The following is a 19,351-nucleotide window of genomic DNA, read 5'->3' as shown; positions in this document are numbered from 1 at the left end:
AGGATTATAGGTAACTGACAGGAAATAAGATAATCCATTTTTATAGAAAGGACCTGAAAACCCATTGTCCAGTGTCCTCATTTTTCAGCTGTGAAAACTAAAATCCAAAGAAGTTATAAAAGACTACCCATGGTTACTACTACTCAAAGTTTGATTTTAGTTTGTTGTTTTAAAAAAATGCATAAAAATGATTTTTTTCATCAAATTCTAAAGTTTCTAGGGTAAACATTTCAATGTCGGAAATTGCTAGCATTTTAAAAAGACATTTTTCTTTTTAAATTATGCTTTTATTAGGGCAACTAAATGGTGTGGTGGAAAAAAGCACCAGCTCTGAAGTTCAAATTCAGCTTCAGGCACTTACTGCTTCTTAAGCTCTGTGACTCTGGGCAAGTCAGTTAATCCCAACTGCCTCTTAAACATCCCCTCCCCCCCCAAAAAAAAAACCCACAAAAACAAAAACAAAAAAATTACATTTTTATCATAAGCCTTGTCATCAACAGTAATAGCTGAATGGAACTTTAATCATCATCTATTCTAAACCTTGTATTATAGAGACAAAGAATACAAAGAGATGAATTTACTTGTTCAAGTTCCCAAACTAATTTGATCCACTTCTAGAACCCAGGTTCCCATTCTGCCAAGAAAAATATCACCTTCCTCTATGCTCTGGTACCAACCCCCATAAACAGCTCTAGGATTTTAAAGGGAACTCGACGCCATCTGGTCCAGCTTCCATCCTCAAAGTCAAAGCTTCATGGAAGAATTTTTTCTTTTTTCAAAGCAACTGGGGATTAAAGGACTTGCCAGAGTCACACAGTTAGCATATGTCTCAGGTTAGATTTGAATTCAGCTCCTCCTTGCTCAAGCATTGGTGCTCTATCCAATGTACTGCCTAGCTTCCCTACAAATTCTTCTAGATGCACACCTAAATAATGAGACAAAAACCAAATGGAAAAAGAACAATACCTGCGGAACAAGGCAGAAGAAGATCCATCATCACCGAATCCGCTCCTTTGGTGTAAACATTTATTTCGTCTGTAAGGGGATGCCTAATCACAACCGACATTCTCTTCCTGATGGAATCAAAACCCAGCGTATGTAAAAGCTCAAAGGTTAATCTGCCCAGATAAGGGAGTTCTACAGAAACCTGGTCAGGCAGCCTGCCAACTAGAGAACAGTTGTAAGCTCTGGCTGCATAGACAAGAGCAGCTTCATCAGGACTTTCAGCCTCATAACGAAGTTCACCCTCCTTGAGGCTATTCTCAGTTGTCCAGCCACCTCCAGGCTGTACCCCATAACCATTGTTGTTTATCTTTGGGGAAGAACGGGTCAATCTAGCTTCAAGTTTGAGCAGAGTACTTTCAGTGGATAGTGTGGACAGAAAGCTAGAACCCGTTTTGTGGGTTGATTTGTTGGTGGAGAGGCTTGAGGAGCTCCCACTGTTAGATCCAGAAGTCAGACGGCTAGGAGTGAATCTTCGAATGAAATCTTCTATGGTCTTCACTGGAGACTTCAGTTCAAACCTAACTCTCACCTGCAAGTCAGAGAAAATAAAATTATTGTAGTTTTGATGTTTCACAGAATGGCATAAGAAATTAAATGAGAATTTGGGGGGGAAGTTTTGCAGAAGCTGCAGACAATGCAGAAAAAGCATTTTACCTCACACTGACCTACATATAGCCTATGACCAAATATATAGTCCAAATATTACAATAAGGCACTGTAAACACCTTGTAAAAGAAAAAGAAAAAATTCATACTTCTCTGGTATGATAGGAGGGCCAACAATTTGTATATGCTATATACTAATATAAGTGTGAAATGTTAAGTCATCTTCAGGAGAAGCAAGAATGAATTCTCAGAAAAAACACTGAAAGGGATGAAAATTCAACAAAAACTTGCCATTTCTTAAGAATAGTAGAGAAGTCAGATAGAACACTGAATAGAGTGCCAGGCCTGGAGTCCGGAAGACTCATAACTTCCTGAGTTCAAATGTGGCCTCAGAGACTTAATAGCTATGTGACCCCAGGCAATACACTTCAGCCTGTTTGCCTCAGTTTCACCATTTGCAAAATGAGCTGGAAAAGGAAATGGTAAACTACTCCATTATCTCTGAAAATCCCAAATGGGGTCACAAAGAGTTAGACACTACTGAAAAATAACTGGAAAATTTAGCAACAGCCCTATCAGTTTATTTTCTTTAAACTAAACATTGATCAAAAAATACTGTTTACCCCATATCTGTTCTTTTTCCAATATTGATTATGGTAGGTTTCAAAAAGTGAACCAATCCTGGTTTGTCCAAATTGACTAAGTATGTGGTCCATATACAGTTATTCCTTCCACATCAATGGAGGTTAAGAACTCAGTATCCCCATGATCTGGAAAATCTACATAAAATTTTTTGGCTCTCTTATCTTACTAGAGAAGAAGTGTGAATTTTTTCTTTTTCTTTTATGCGGTGTTCATAATATCTTATTGTAAAATCTGGTCATAGGCTGTATGTGGGTCAATGTTAAATAAAACTACTTTTTCAATGTTGTCTGCAGCTTCTGCAAAACTTCCAATATATTCTCATTTAACTTCTTACATCGTTCCATGAAATATTAACGCTATGATGGGGAAAGACATAATATGGAAGGAAAAAGTGTACTTAGATGCTCCCTGCAGTGTATTTCTTAAGAATCTACATTTATTTGTTCTTTTGTTCTGTCCTGGGATATTGACCAAATCTGTTTACTTAAAACTTACTTCTTGCCCATCTCTTCTGGTTTGCTTAAAGTAATTTAACTATGACTATTTGCCTGCACAGCACTTTGTATTCATCTTTTCTTTCATTCAATAATCATTTATTTTATTGATGGACAACTGGATTTCCAGCAGAACCTGAGACTTATTTCTTCCCTGCCTATTTTTTATTCCCCACGGAATTTAGCTCTGACAACCAGTGCTTGAAACTGGAATATGTAAATATTTGGAGAAAAATCCAGAAATCAACGTTATTTTTGATTTAAATGTAATAGTTAACATACATAAGTCTTTTTATATATCTTTCTGGTAGTAAGGTATAGAAGGTTAAATTGGGAGGGCATCTGCAAGACCTGGGATCAAATATGGCCTCAGACATTTAATAACTGTGTGACTCTAGTCAAGTCAATTCACTTTTGTCTGATGCCATTTTCTCATCTCAAAAATATAGGTACTAATAATAGTACATATTTCCACAGGTTGTGGATAGAATACTACACCTGGAATCAGGAACACCTGTATTCAAATATGACCTCCAACATTTATTAGCTGCATGACCCTGGTCAAGTCATTTAATCTCTATTTATTTTAATTTCCTCATATATTAAGTGAGGATAACAGCAGTACCTCCTTCTCAGGATTGTTATAAGGATTAAAAGAGATAATATTTACATAGCACTTAACATAGTACCTGACATATAGTAAGCACTATGTAAATGTTAGCTACTATATTTGTAAAGGACTTTACAAACTTTAATACACTATCTAAATGCAGTATATTATTAACACATAATTAGCACTGAGAATTACACTATAAAAAAAAGATCAGCATTTTTAACACATTATATCACCTAAGATTTTAGAAGCCTGTGATCAAAGTTGAGGAGCCTTTACTGCCTAGTGACCGAGATGGACCTTACCTTGTGTCTTGGTTGATTGGGGGCTGTCACTACCACTGTATTGCAGATTGTCAGGGCTATAAAGAAGTCAAATATATCAGCAAGCTCCGGGGTGAGATGGGATAATGACTTTTCCTGGTTTCTCATGATTTCCAGACATCTGGCACATTCATTTACCTTTTCAAAGAGTTTTGGATCAGGGGTAATGTCCTTTTCCTAGAAAATAATGCATGGCAATTAGTAATATTTATTTCAGTGGCATTGTTGCTATTATTGATAATATTTTACATAAGATCTCTGAAACATACATATTATTTAAAGGGCAATAAAGACACATGATGAGTTTAGGAAGACTATGTAAGCTTCCCGAGGGGAGCTTTTTTTTTTAATATATATATATATATTTTTTTTGTATCATTTTTTACTGTTTTCTATATCTCTCAGGATAACCTAGGGATAAACACAGTGCCTGAGATACACAATAGGTGCTTAATAAATGTAACTTTGCAAATTGCAGTTTTGATATATAGCAGGTCAACATAAGAAATAAAATGGGAATTTTAGGGGTGTTTTGTGGAAGCTGCAGATGACATACAAAGGTCAGTAGATGGTACAGAAAAAGTTAAGAAACTCAGAAATGCATGGAATATATGTCTAGTATTATATGATGTCAACATATAATACCATAATAATTCAAACTTCTCTGGCAGGAAGGGAAGACTAAAAAATTTTACATGGATTTTTCAGATCATGGGGCTGCTGCGGTCCTAATCCCAATGACATAGAAGGGATAACGATTGTATTCTCAGGAAATTGTATACAAGATATAGAGGACAGGTAGCATTGAAACGAGACTGGGAAATCATGGAGGAAGATCAAGAAACATAAAAGACACATTAGATAAGAGATAGAGAAGAGATAGACTCATTATATAAGAGGTAGAGAGATGATACACTAGATAATATATTTACAGAGAAGATACACAAGATGGTACATAAAAGAGAGAGGAGATACACTAGGTAGTATAAAAGAGAGAAGAGATATATTAGATAGTATATAAGAAAGAAAGAAGAGATACACTAGATTAGTATATGAGACATATATATATATATATATATATATATATATATATTATATATATATATATATATATATAATAGAGAAGAGAGAATTCTAGATTGTATACGAGAGATAGAGAAGAGATACCTAGAAAGTAAATGCATGTGATGGAGAAGAAATACACCAGATATAGTATGTAAGAGAGACAGAAGAGATACACCAGATAATATATAAGAGATAGAGAGAAGATACACTAGATAACAAATAAGACACAAAGAAGAGATAAACCAGATAACATATAAAAGAAAGTTGAAAAAGAGTGGGGAAGGAATGCTAATTACCTTGAAGATACAAAAAGGAGAGAAAGAGGAAGGGCTCCATAATAAAATCCTAGAAGAAAATCTAGAGAAGAATGATAAGGTCTGGAGGGGGTTACAATCTATATTGGTGGAAAGTATTTACATCAATAACATCATATATCCATCAAAGCATGAAAGGAATATACATTTGTTTCACACAAAGCTCAAAGCAGGCCTTAATTTAAAAAAAAAAAAAAAAAAGGATTTTGAAGGTCTTGGAATAAATACAGTGCTACTACTTTGCAGTTTGCAACCAACATTAACTTCCAAAAACTACAATGAGGTAATTTACAGTCTGTCCTCTGAATGCATCCTTGCCTAGAGTTATTATGTCAGCAGCATTAGAAATGACCACCCCTTGGAAAATAGCAACTTCTCAAAAATTTATAGGAAGAGGAATAAATTGGAGAATCTCTGGGTAAATGCAGAATTCTGTCTTAGAATATTCTTTCTGGCAGTTTTTGGACGGGAACATTTCAGGAATGGAAAAGTAGTTTTGAGAGGTTGGCCCTTCTTTTGGAGACGTCCCCATCCATGGTGGCCCATGGTATTTAGGCAGCTGGCAAAGTCATATTTATTTGGTTTGATGTTTACTTTTCCTACCCCGAACCCCCAACCTCTTGTCATAAGGATTTTTGCTTATTTGTACATGTCGAATCTGATTTAACTTATTTATTTCGTTTGGCATCAAGAATTTCCTGACAATGTCAATCTGTCTGGGTAGCTTTTATGGGAGCTTGTTTTTAAGACATCATTGCAAAGTGGCTATGCAATCATTCAGCTTTCTGGGATAAAAAGTGGGCAATGGGGGGAGGTGGTTAGAAGAACCAAAAATAAGAATGAGGTAATTCCTGGGTGTAAAGTGAAAAAAAATATTTTCCTCATGAAAAAGCCCATTGTCTCTCTGTTTGACCTCCCCAGAAGCCTATGAAGTAATTCTTAATTTTTAAATAATTTAAATTGACCAAGAAGAGCTCAAATTGGCTAAATCCTTTCTCTGTTCTTCCCCCCCTTTCCCCACCGCCGCCACCCCACCTTTGTCATGACTAACCATTGGGCTGCTGAAAGCAGTATGTTTGGAAAGAATGCTGGCTCTCTTCGCTTCGGCTCGGCTGCCTGTCCGTCTATGAGATTTGGTGCTCTGGGTTCTATGAACAATCTTGACACTTTGGTGACTACCAATACTGCCCCGCTGGGACAGTGTCCCTCCCTTTGGAACGACTTCATCCTCCTCAGAGTCAGCCTCCTGATACATAGCTATGCGACGAGCTGTTGGGAAAGGGGCAGAGAGCAAAAGATCAGATATGTGTGGGAGGAGACACAATGGGAAGATTGGCTTGATCAAGGAATCCAGACCACTGTGGCATAATATCTCTTCCATTGCAATCTCTGCAAAATCACACTGAATTGATAAATTTAGATAAAAATTAGAAGTACTACTCAGCGTAACAATGCTTCTTCATTTTTTACTAACTTAATCTAATAATGTAATAAATCATGACAAAGACAGAAATTATCTTTTTTTTTTCCTACTTGTATTTGTGTTCCTGGAATTTTAAAATTGTCTTATACATAGTAAGTACATAATAAACTTTTTTTTGTTATTGATTGGGTCCACAATTTCACATGAACTACTATAATGGCTTCTGAATACATTTCCCCAAGTTCCTCCTTTCCAGGTTCCATCAGAGCTGAAGCTCTATTACAATAGTTTTCAGGAACCCCAGGTCATTTTCATACTATATAATCAGATGCACTAATGGAACTATAACTGCACATTTCTTTTGAAGTTACCCTCTATTCTCCATTATCATTGATGAACTTCCTAGAAAGGCCCATGGCAGCTGATTTAAGGAATTTCAGAAAGATTTTCAGAATTTGTGGAGTTTCTCAGTTGTTGAAAATTACTGAAAAGTTTAGAAAATGTAGAATGTGATTCTGGGAAGGGACAGGCATCCAAACATGTGATTTCAACAGTATAGGAAACTCCCAGTAAAGGGCCTTCATCTACCAATGAAGACTAGAAAATATTCTACAATTTATAATATTTTTGTCGAGTTATTTTAATTCATATCTGACTCTTTATCATCATAAGTCAAGCTCTTCTGTCCTTTACTATCTCTCAAAATCTGTCCAAGCTCATGATATATTCTTATTTCTACTTATTACCTCATGTTTGAGCTATGGCAGTAACCTCTTTAACTGGTCTACTTGTATCTATCCCATCTCCCCCTTCTTAAGTCCTATCTTCAAATACCTGCCAAATTAATATAAGTCTGACCATGTCACTCATCTGCTCAAGGAACTGGTTTTAGTACAAAATATTAATTCCTCTGCTGGTCAAAGATCTTCCCAATTTGGCTTTAGTTTATCTTTTCATCCTGATAATATACAACTCTTTTGATATATACTTTATTCCGGCTAAACACATCCTATTTGATATTTTTATACAACACATTCCACCTCATATCTTTGTGCCTTTGCAAATCCTATCTCTATTTTCCTCCAAACTTGACCGTTTTCCTTCTTCATCTCTACCTCTTGGAAACTTTACCTTTTTTCAAGGACATTTCCTAAAGTAGATCTTTCCTGATTTCCCAAAAGTAGCCATACCTTTGATCATATCACCTACAAATTTATCACCTCCATGTACAAGAATTCTGAAATCCTCTTATCTAACCATGATCTATTGAAATTTCATATCTCCTTCTATTATACCTTAAACAACCTTACTTCTTAACCCTTGGTCATCACCCTCTTTTCCCACAACTTGACCTTTAGGTGAAGCAATTCAACTCTACACTATATCCCCCTCTTGAATTTCTAGCAGCTTCCTAATTTTGCCAATTATATACCAATTATGCCCTCCCAACCCTCAGTCCTTTTGTGCTACTGAATGATGGTTAAGAAAATCACACAATTGTTCTGATTGGGTTTGCAACAATTTTAAGTTATACAACCTGAAATGGGCCCTTACTGCTGCTAGGCAATCTTTTTACATCGTCCTTATCAAACTTACTATACCATTCTCCACAGAGACTGTTCCATATCTTTTTATATCGTCCTTATCAAACTTACTATTACCATTCTCCACAGAGACTGTTCCAATCCCTTTCCCCCAGACTTTCAAGTGAGAGCCTTATTTCCTATTTTGCCTTTTCTTCAGATGCTTTCTACCACTTTTTCCTCTTTCCTCTCTCACATAATGAAGTAGCCTTATTCCTTATGAAGTTAATCTTTCTGCTTCTTCAAGTGATTCCATTCCATCTCATCTCCTCTTTTGCCATCCCCACTCTTTTACTTATCTTCAGTCTTTTTCTTTCTCTTAGTTCATTCCCTATTGCTTATAAACATGACAATGTCTCTCCCATTCTGAAAAACAAACAAGGAAACAAAATCCTCACCTATTCTTCTAGTCTCACAACTATCACCCTATATTTCTTCTACCCTTTATACCAAAATTCCTCAAAAAGGCCACCTATAATAGATGTTATTCATTTTCTCTCCTATCACTCTTAACATTTTATAGTCCAGATCCTAATCTTATCATCTCATCCAATTTTTTTTTATTGTTACCAAAGATCTTTTTAATTGCCAAATCCTTTCAAAATTCAAATGGCCTTTTCTCAGTCATCATTTATTTTGACCCCTCTCCTCTTGATGATCCAAGAGGATCATCCTCTTGGATACTTTCTTTTCTGTAGTTTTCAGGACACTATTCTCTCCAGATTCTTAATACCTACTTATCTGACCACTCACCGTCTTTCCATCTAAATCCTGCCTTTTTTTTAGTCCCCCAGTGATTAGCACAGTGTCTAACACATAGTAGGTATTTAATAAATATATATAGATTAAGAATATTCATAATGTGACCTACTAAATCAAGAAGATGATAAATTGTATTTCTTCTTTCATACTCATTTTCAGCAATATTTTTAAATTTATTATAATTTATATTTCCTGCAGTAGAATATAAATTCTGTGAGTATAAGGTCTATTTAATTTTGGCTTGGTTTTCTTTGTACCTAGTATATAGCATGTGTTTCATATATGGTTTTTAAATGAATATTAATAGCCTCATTGAAAGACAACTTGAACTAGGTATTACTGCCTTTTCACAAAAGCCAATTACATCAGTAGCCTGATATGAAAAGAAAATTCTTTTATCCTTCCTACAGATCCAGTGAAATCTTTCATTAAAGACAGACTGCAATGTTCTTTCTATGCCAAGTATGATTTCCTAAGCACTTCTTTCCAATCCTTCACTAATCAGTAACTCTACATAAGGCTCTACCATAAGATACAGTGTCTTTAGAAGTAGCCTCTCAAACCACTTTGAAGTCATCCCTACCTTTCATTTCTTGCCCTCTTTAGCTATAAGACTTTCATTTGGCCAGTTTGCTTGGCTGAATTTGATTTTTTTTTCAAATTACAGAAGATACATCATTTGATCATGTAAAACTTGACATCTGAAATAGATTCTTTCAGTTAAATCCTTCCCAAGAGTAATTTTTCATCACAATCAATATGTTTTATCCTTGTCTGTGTTCATTTCGGTTTTAACAAGATGATTTCTTTGATGTTCTTTCATCCTGTTACAAGAAGGAAAATTTGTCCTGTTTGGAGGTACAAATGACTGTAGATAGAGATAGTTAATTATTTAGAAATGCTGACTATCCCCCCTCAAGTACATAGCACTGAAATTCTTATCATAACATTCTCTCCTCACAAGGAGAGAATTTTGCTTGTGATTCAAAAAGCTGGTGATTTCACTGATATGATCGGACAGGAATAAAACTCCAAAAGAAAGGGAGGAAAAGGTTGAGATGCAGAGTCTGCTTAACTTAATCATGAACCAAATTCCATGATTTGTTAGTCTCCACAACCATGAAAAGAATCATCCATAGTTACATTTTAGACTTTCTGGGTTGGAGAGTTGTTCAAAATTCAACTCTCTGATATATATCATCCTTAGTTATAAAACAGAAACTATTCAGGATTATTCTTTACATTCAAATTTAGGCTTTCTAATTGGTTCCCTGTTTGGCATCACCTTGAACATTAGGACAAAAATAAAACCATCATTAAACAACACAGCAAACCATAACTCACCATTAGCATCATGCGAATATTCTATGCCCGAAACAGTGCATCTTCGAAAAACCATCTTGTTTTCAGTGAGGGTGCCAGTTTTATCTGAGAAAATATACTGTATCTGCCCTAAATCTTCTGTGATATTCAGGGCTCGACACTGTAGTTTAGAGTCTGTTTCTTCATCATACAGTTCTTTATCTTGGTGAATAAAAAATACTTGACATATTTTGACAATTTCAATGGAAACATATAAAGAAATTGGGATTAGAACCTAGAAGAGAAATGAAATACATGAATGAGTTGGAAAGAGTAGATATAGGATACTGAATTGATCTAATCTATTCAACTTTACAAACACCAAAAAAAACCAAATAAGTATGGACTATACTGTACCTTCAAGAGTTTAAATAAGTTGGCTTAGAGTCAATATTGAAAAATTATTAGAATATTGACAAAGGGTTTACTGTAATAAACTAGGAAAGCCTATGATGCAACTGCAGAGCGGAAATCCATTATTATATCTGGAAGTGTGATAATCATGGCTTGGATAGAAGCAAGCATTTTCGAATAATAAGTTGGACTTGAGAAAAGCTAGGAAAGGAAAGAGAGAGAGGGGAAAAAACACATGGTACAGTCAGGTTCTGCATAAGCAAAAGAATTCTTGCATTAAAATGTCATCCTAACCCCCAAAATTTACATACATCCATAGCAGAAGGTAAATCTCTCTAGTCACAGAAAAATGCAATTAATGGAGTCATAGCTTACAGAAAAAGCAATCTTTTCAGTTGTTGATTTTGTGTATTAATTAGATGATGAACTAGTTTTATGATTGCTACAATGTACAGAAGTGAGATATTTTTTAAGAAAACATTTTCAGCAACAGCTTGATAATTAAAAAAAAAAGTATCTTGTAATTTTTTTCTTACAGTTATTGATACAGAGATGCTTTGACATCTAGGTTGAACTAGATTTGCTTGATAACTCAAATTTGTAGATAGGAAAACCACAGTGCTAGTAGTCAAGAGCTATGATGCAGTTTGAATGTTTTTTTTTAAAGACTAATTTAATCTAAATATGATTGTTTACACATATAAATAAGAGGCAAAAACTTTGTTCTCCTTCTGTGAGAGGTCTGATGAAGTATTTTCCATTCAAGGTCTCATAAGCAATGAAATGCAACAAAATCTAATTTTTTAACATCAGGCTGGGGAAGTCCCCTACTTTTGTGATATACTATGCTTTCTGGTTAGGGAATTTGTATAATTATGAGTGCAGGCAAGAAGATACAGGGAATAGAAAATAATCAAGGAATGAGGATTATCAGAGAAGCAATAAGAAATTAAAATTAACTTCAAGATTACCCAAGAATAGACTACACAAGGAAATTTCTGTAAGCTTACAAGCAACTTTTGAGACAAATGTATTTTTTGATTCTTCTGAAATTAGGATGATTGTATGCATGAAAATATACAACTATAGATAGCCTTTAGGAAAATTTTAGATCAATGAATGAATTCCATTAAAAATAATAACAATTAATATGTTAAACTTAAGACTGTTACCTGAAGAACTATTATCATTGTCAAAAATAAATATACTGCAGCCAGAACTGGAGATAAATAGCTGCCATCCGATTCTGGAACATCAAATAAAGGTTTCTTCCTCTCTCCATACTGCCATACCCATAGTCCATGACCTGCAACATGGTAGGAAGAGGAATGAAGTGAAACAATATTTTTGGTGAAAATGAAAATGTATTGTTAAGAAAGCCTTAAGGCTACCTATATTTAAATTATGTCAGGACAACTTGGTTTTGTTATATTACACATTGGCATTTTGTGCCTGTTTTGTTAGAAGAGGAAGGATAAAAATATATGATTCTCATGGGGAGTTAAAATTAAATTGCTGGAAGCACTAATACTCACCCTCCCCCATCCACCCATTGTTGGCACTTAAATTTCTGAATGGCTAAAGAAAACATGAGTGTCTGCTAACTCACAATGTTAAGTTTCTAGATGTACGTGATTTTGTCACATTGTTACACTTCAGCATGTTGTATTTTTTGGGTAAATGGATAACCACTGAATAATAGTAACCATAAAAGCTGTTTTGAGACACTTATTCTGCCTCACCAACCACTACTATTCTCACCTGCTGAGTCTTTCCCAAAATGCTAATGTTGTCCAAAGCCAGTGACTCTAAAGATGTATACAACACCAGCTATAGCACTGTCTCAATGCAGACATATCTGTTAGACTTCACTGCAAAGTGAAGGGAGCTTTCCTTCTACTATGTTGTTCTCTATACCACTAAAGACATTTCTGTGATTTCTAGTACTGGTATTACTTAAAATGAATCATCCCTAGTTCTCTAATCGAAAGATTTATATCCAAAGGTAGCAAATATAGTGGGAGTAAGGATGACTCAGACAATCTTAAGCATTCTCATCTTTGATTGCCAAAAAATAAGCATATTTTCTGGTCATGAGAAGAAATTTTGGAAAGGTAACATCAAGTAATGGATAGAGCTGAAGCAGAAAGACTTGGATTTGGAACCTAACTTTGATACACTCTGGCTGTGTAATTACAGGCAAATTATTTAACCTGTCAATAATCTAGGCAGATATCTAAGCTTATAATTAGTAAGGAGGTGCTAACTTGCAGTATTAGAGGGGAGTTGGGGTGGTTTGTTTGTTTTTAATCACGGAGTTTCAAAAATTACTGGCCCAATCTCTATCACTATTCTTGAGAGGTTAAAAAAAATTAAAGCTGAAATAGCAACTCACATGAATTTTTAATTAAGCCATAATCTGTCCTCAATACACATTATAAGAAAATAGACATAGATTTCCAAATTGAGAGAATTCTCCCAAATTCTGGCCAAATCTGTTTGTTAAACATGAAAGACAAGAGTACTTAGAAGTCACATTTAGATACAAGGCAGAATATTCTAATTTTTAAAAGGTAATCATATTGGTATCTTTGGTCAATTTAAAAGAATTAAAATTTTACTTTTGGACATGGGTTCATGTCCAAAGACATTTTTCAAAGAATTTTGGCTTAAATTTGTTTCTATAAAAATGACTTACCAACAGCTGAAAATAGACACATGATTGTGAGTATAAGGACACACCAAAGGACATCCATATTCATTTGTCTTTCCAGCTTGCTTCGCTTGTAACGTGGCCCACTATTGTTTAGTAAAGCTTTAGTCTCATGCCCTGAAATTAAAATAGTGAGATTTTGGTAATTACTGATAACAGCTTAGCACCTTTTGTAATTATCAAAATTAATAGGAATAATTTTGACACAGCACAAAAATTGCCATCTCCTACCTGCATAGATGACTATTCCTGTTACCTCTTCTGTATTTCTAATGGTACATCCACGCAGCAATAGATTTTCTTTATAAAGTGCAGCTTTTTTCCCATTTTCATGTATACTGTCAAAGAACAGTTTGGGGCATGTCAACTCAATTAAAAACCATATCTTCATTTAAGATAATACTGCACTAAGGAAATTAACTAGTCCAGTGGGGAGACAATAAATCCAAAGTTGAGAGAGTTGGTATATTAAAAGCATAACATACTATTTAAAGAAAAACAGAAAGAACAGATCTGGTACTATAACATTTTGAAAACTTTCCCAATGGGTGAAATATTCTTTTCTCCTTCCTGTTGAACTGTTACCTACTTCTAAAGCCCAAGTCAAATACCACGAAGAAACATCTCTTTCTCTTTCTCATAGGGGATAGAAATAGAGGTGTAAGAAATCATCTTTTGTTCCTTGGATCTAACATTGAATTTTGTTTAGCAACTAAAGGTATGTATTACTTAATACAGTGCATTGGACTTATCTTGTGTCTTATCTCTCTGCCAGGCTGTGGATTCCATAAGGCATTCCTATATCTTATTTAAAAATTGTATATTTCCTAGAGCCTAATGTATTAAGAGCGTGGTAGATACTGGATAAGGATTCAGAATTTTCTTGATGATATAAGACATCATCAATATTGGCTTGTTGAACTGTGCTGATTGATTAATACAATCTGGCAAATAAAAATATCCAATTCAATCAAAAAGTATTCTCACCCAGTCAAGCTAACAAGAGTCAATGGGGTGGCTTTAGTTACATCTTTCTACTAACATGAAAAGTCTGTTATCATTTTTGCCTTTCTAACACAAAATAAAATTAAGATTCTTTTTTTTTCTTGGAATATTCTAGCCATCTGAAACAAGCATATTTTTGCAAAGTTCATTTCTATGATTGTAATGGAACCCAGCTTGAGACATGACATATCCCAAATAAGTCAGCGCCATAAAGTTTCTTCTGGATTGCTATCACAATTGAAAAAGATTTGTTTGACATCATGTACTCTTCTATGCAAGGTCTCAAGATAGCTTTCAAGAAAGGGCTTTCCATTAATGAATTGAACCAACTACAGCCAGCAAAAGAATTCTGGGAAATGAGTATGAACCACTACATAGAATTCCAAATCCCTCTATTTTTGTCCACCTGCATTTTTTATTTCCTTCACAGGTTAATTGTACTATTTCAAAGTCCGATTCTTCTTGTGCAGCAAAATAACTGTATGGACATGTATACATACATTTTATTTAACATATACTTTAACATATTTAATATGTTTTGGTCTACCTGCCATGGTGGGGATGGGGAGAAGGAGGAAAAAAATTGGAACAAAAAGGTTTGGCAATTGTCAATGCTGAAAAATTACTCATGCATATGTCTTATAAACAAAAAGCTGTAATAAAAAAAAACTACTTAAATTACAAGTCAAATTCTTATCCTCTTAAAATATTTGTTTATAAATTAAATATATTCTTTATTAAAAAAAATAAAGGGCTGTCTAGTTACACTAAAACATAGGTGTATCAGGAAGCAATGGAAAGAGGGCTTGACTAGCTCTTCTAAAATCAATAGGTCTGAATTTCAGTTCAGATTCAGATACTTGTTAGTTTTGTGATCAAATATAAGCTACAAAATTTTTCCAGACTGTAGTTTTCTAATGTGTGAAATGGATAAACACTTGCCCTACTTAGCTCAAAAAGTTGTAGGGCAAGTATTCTATAAATCATCAAGTATCTAGCATCATATAAATGAAAGCTGTTATTACTATATGCAAAAGAAATCACACAGTCTTAGTCCCAGAAATAAAATAGAGATAAGGAATTGGACATTGAGACACAGAATGCTAGAGTTCAAATATGACTCTGAGATAACCTAATTACTTAACTCTCATATTGAACAGATAGGGCCAACTGAGGACCATAGAAGCAAATGACTAACATAAAATAATTAATGAGATATGAGCTATATCTTTCACATTTTAAAAAGAGCTTCTGATTAATTTTCTTACCTTTTTCCTAAACTGAAAATTGGTAAATTCTCTTGATTTCTTCTCATCTATCTTATTTTTATTTGACTTATAAAAAGTCAGAATATACTTCTCAGTAAAGGTTATTACAGATTTTCAAAGTAGCAACCTCTACTCCCACACCTGTCCTTCATTTTTTCTTTCTCATCTCCATCCTACCTATATTCTACTTACTCCTACCACCAACCCACTATGTCATACACTGGTACACACAGTTATCCACCCACACTAGTACACTATCCTCCCACATCTCAATTAGCCTCCTTTTCTCTCACATCCATTGTCTGGGTACCAATCATCTATGTTTTTTTGAAAAATACTGCCTACATCCTTCCTTAGCACAATCCCTTGATCTTCTCTATGAGAGTCATACTTTACTGCATTGCCCACTGATTCCTCCAGCGGAGATAATTTTTGGGGGTTACTGGCTTGAAAAACAAGGAGAATCAGGTCACCACCACAAAAGGGAGGTAAGAGGGAAACCAAATCACTAGCTAAGGAACAGACATCCCCTATTAATTCTACATTTTCTATGCCTACAATAAATTAGTATTCCTGAACCATCCATTGCCTGAACATGGAACAAGGGGAAAGATGACTCAGTCAACCTTAACTACAATTCATGTTTGCAACTACCAGATAATAAAAGTAGTTTTGTGTGCTGCAGAGGAGTTAAAAAAATTAAGTCAAAGCTTAAATATTAATTTACCTTCTACAATACATGAACTTCCAAATTGTGTCACCATTTATTCCAAGCACATTCAATTGTTATTTAAAAATTTACATGGATTTTAAATTTTCTATTATCAACTTCCAATTCACAACCAGACAATTCCAGGCAATTTAGGGCAATATTTTTTTCATTAAACATGAGATTGAAAAGATAAAACTGTGTTACCAATAAAAAAAAAGCATAATGAACTCTAACTACAAAAAAATAGAATATGGAAATCCCAGAAGAAATGATTATAAATACCCTTGTTAAGTCTGGATTCAGACAATGTCTATTGATCTAGGACTAATATATCACTTATCACTCAAATGTAGAAAAATACTGCTTCCTGAAAAAGAGACAAGGGAAGCAATAAGAACAAAATATTAACCATATGCAATCAAAAAACTTTTTTCTTTAAGAAATAATAAGAATGGAAACTGTATCACAAGCAAAATACACTTATAATGCATGGAAAAGGGGAAAAAATCCATGTGAAGCATTTTCTAACATTTTTTAATCATTTACAAATAAAGTTCAAAACAGAGTATGACATATTATGGTAGGGATTATGGATTTTACTGAGACTCATTCAAATAACAGAACAAATGAAAAAACCAACACCACCATCACACACATACAACTGGCAGATCAAGGGAATGAATGCCTGAGACATAATAAACCTATTATTTTAGCAGGGCATTTATTCATGCTAACCTTGTGGACAAGATGAGAAATGTGGCTCATTGATGACATAGGTAGGTAGATTCATCACTGGCTGAGCACTAAAGAGCTAAAGGAATAGCCATTATAGACACATACAGGTCCATGTCAATTCTCAGGGATGTCTCTAGTAGATTGCTCTATAGACTTACCCTTGGCCCTTGACTGTTCATATTGTTATAGATGGTTAATGTAAAGGTCTAAATGGTAGGCACATCACAATTACAGATATAACAGCACTAAGAAGAGCTATGTAGGGTACTGAATGACAGAATCAAAATCCAAGATGATATGAGTAGTCCAGACTGAATTGATTAAGACTAGACTGAACTTAATAAGGATAAGTTTTGTCTTTGGGTTAAAAAATTGTACAAGTGCTACAGTTGTCTTGGTTAACTCCAAGTTGATATGAAAAAGACTATATGGAGGTTTTTAGACTATAGTCAAAATGCACATGTCCATTGCAATCCAAAAGGTAAAGTGAAGTGAAACCAGAAGATGAAGGGTTGAAAGCCATGGCCATGAAAGAAATAACAGGATGTTTAGCCAGGAAAACTTGGGGAAAATACTCTTTAATAATAGAAATTTTACCATGTGGAAGAGGGATCAGATGTTTTTCATTTGGCACTGTGGAGAGGACTAGGAGCAATGCATGAGATTTATAGAAAAGCAGTTCTGTGTAAAGAGTAAAATCCACTAATTAACAACTGCTCCTAAATAAAATGGGATATCATGGCAATTAAGGAGTTTCTCATCACTGAAATTTCTCAGAGGAAGGCTGAATGACCAGAAGCCAGAGGTGTTAGAGATGGGATTCCTATTCAGGCAGATATTAGACAAGATGATTTCTTAGAAACTGTTTATATCAGAAACTGTGAATACATGTGATTCTACAAATATAAACTTCCTGTGAGCTATCACCCTAAACTGCATACTCAGAATTGTGAGAAAGGTGGGAGAAGGTAAAGTGGAAAGGCAAGGGGACTGGAGATAGGGGGAGGAGCTACAGACCAGAGGAAAATAAAAATGAGGTGCTTTTTCATAAAGATCTTTACTATTTTTCTGGTACACTAGCAAAAGGAAAGTGTCAGTCAATGGCAATGCTCTCTAAGCATGAGAAAACTTGGGAAGGGTGGCCCAAAAAACCGTACTATTTGCTTCTCTCTGATTATAAATGGGAGTGCAGAAGAATAGCAAAGCTAACTGAATTTTAGGTTAGAAACAATTACAGATATCTTTAATATAAAATGAAAGGCACCAAGGACCTTATCTCATTAATTTTAAGACTATAAGACTCATTTCAAATTAAGCTGGTATCTTTTAAATTTAGGAATAGCCAAAAATAAAACTTAGTGACAGAGCTGTCTAGTACCAAAATCTATCAGTAGCTTTTAAGGCTTGTATGCTCTGCTCATTGGAAAATTGGCCTGGTTCAGCTAATAAAAGTCATAGCCCATCTGTTCTTTCTCAGAAATTGTTATGTCTTCTTTTCGTATTTGCTGCTGATAACCTAACTTGTGCATCTTATAGTTCATTTGTTTCGGGTCCAAAATGTGAGGATTTGTAACAGTAAACATGCACCATTGCTGACAAATGACTACAAAGTCAAGTTCAATTCTAACTGTTTAAAAACATAGGCGACACTGCTGTCAAATGTTTCCACTGCACTTATATCTTAGGGAGAGCCACCATTTGGTCATCAAAGATCCAGGAACCAAAGCCTTGCTGAGAGGGCATGCTGAGAGAACAAAGCCCATTAAACAAGTAAACTAAATTCTCATGGAAGCCATTTGAAAAGTACTAAGCCTTCTTTCCCCTGCACTAAAAAAACAAACTCCATACATTTCATTGTGGTATACAGATAACTGGATTTTTAAAGACTATGAAACCCTGGAATGTTCAACATGCTGGAAATGCTTTATGGTCCCAACAACAACAACAACAACAACAACAAAATATCTATTTTCCAAGGAACAATCCAAAATACAGAAAAATTTATCATAACAATTGAGATTATTTGGCTATGGCAAAGAATGAAACTAAGAAACGTACAAAATGGTCATCCTGTGCTGCCCCTTTCTGCTTCTGAAATGACTCATAAAGTAACAGAAAAGTAGACAGGGGAGTTTAAAGACCACATGGTTTGGGAATTGTCTATAAACATGAAGTTACCTATTAGTACTCTAAAATGTAAGCTTACTGTCCAGCAATCAATAATGAATATAGTTTTAAATACTGTGAGCTAGCAGCCTAATCCTCACTATAAGAACCAAGGACTGGGCATTTTCATGCTTTCCTTAATAATTATCTACTACATCAAATACAGAAAATGGAAAGTGTCATATTCTGCATGGTTTTTAGACA

General features: G+C 34.6%; 1 protein-coding gene across 1 annotated transcript in view; it reads right to left on the bottom strand.

The window, feature by feature from the left end:
* ATP10A (ATPase phospholipid transporting 10A (putative)) overlaps positions 1-19,351 on the bottom strand; it is a 270,817-nt gene that overhangs the window by 42,720 nt on the left and 208,746 nt on the right. Inside the window, exons 4-10 of the mRNA XM_051984651.1 lie at positions 13,493-13,599; positions 13,247-13,378; positions 11,721-11,854; positions 10,177-10,429; positions 6,116-6,333; positions 3,668-3,862; positions 967-1,534 (exon numbers count right to left, since the gene is read on the bottom strand). Coding sequence (XP_051840611.1) covers positions 967-1,534; positions 3,668-3,862; positions 6,116-6,333; positions 10,177-10,429; positions 11,721-11,854; positions 13,247-13,378; positions 13,493-13,599 — 1,607 coding nt within the window. The remainder of the gene's footprint in view (positions 1-966; positions 1,535-3,667; positions 3,863-6,115; positions 6,334-10,176; positions 10,430-11,720; positions 11,855-13,246; positions 13,379-13,492; positions 13,600-19,351) is intronic.

Source organism: Antechinus flavipes, chromosome 3 (assembly GCF_016432865.1).
Source record: "Antechinus flavipes isolate AdamAnt ecotype Samford, QLD, Australia chromosome 3, AdamAnt_v2, whole genome shotgun sequence".
NCBI classification, from domain to species: Eukaryota; Metazoa; Chordata; class Mammalia; order Dasyuromorphia; family Dasyuridae; genus Antechinus; species Antechinus flavipes.
Note: the sequence above shows the minus strand (reverse complement) of the source record. Positions and strands in the feature narration are given on the sequence as shown.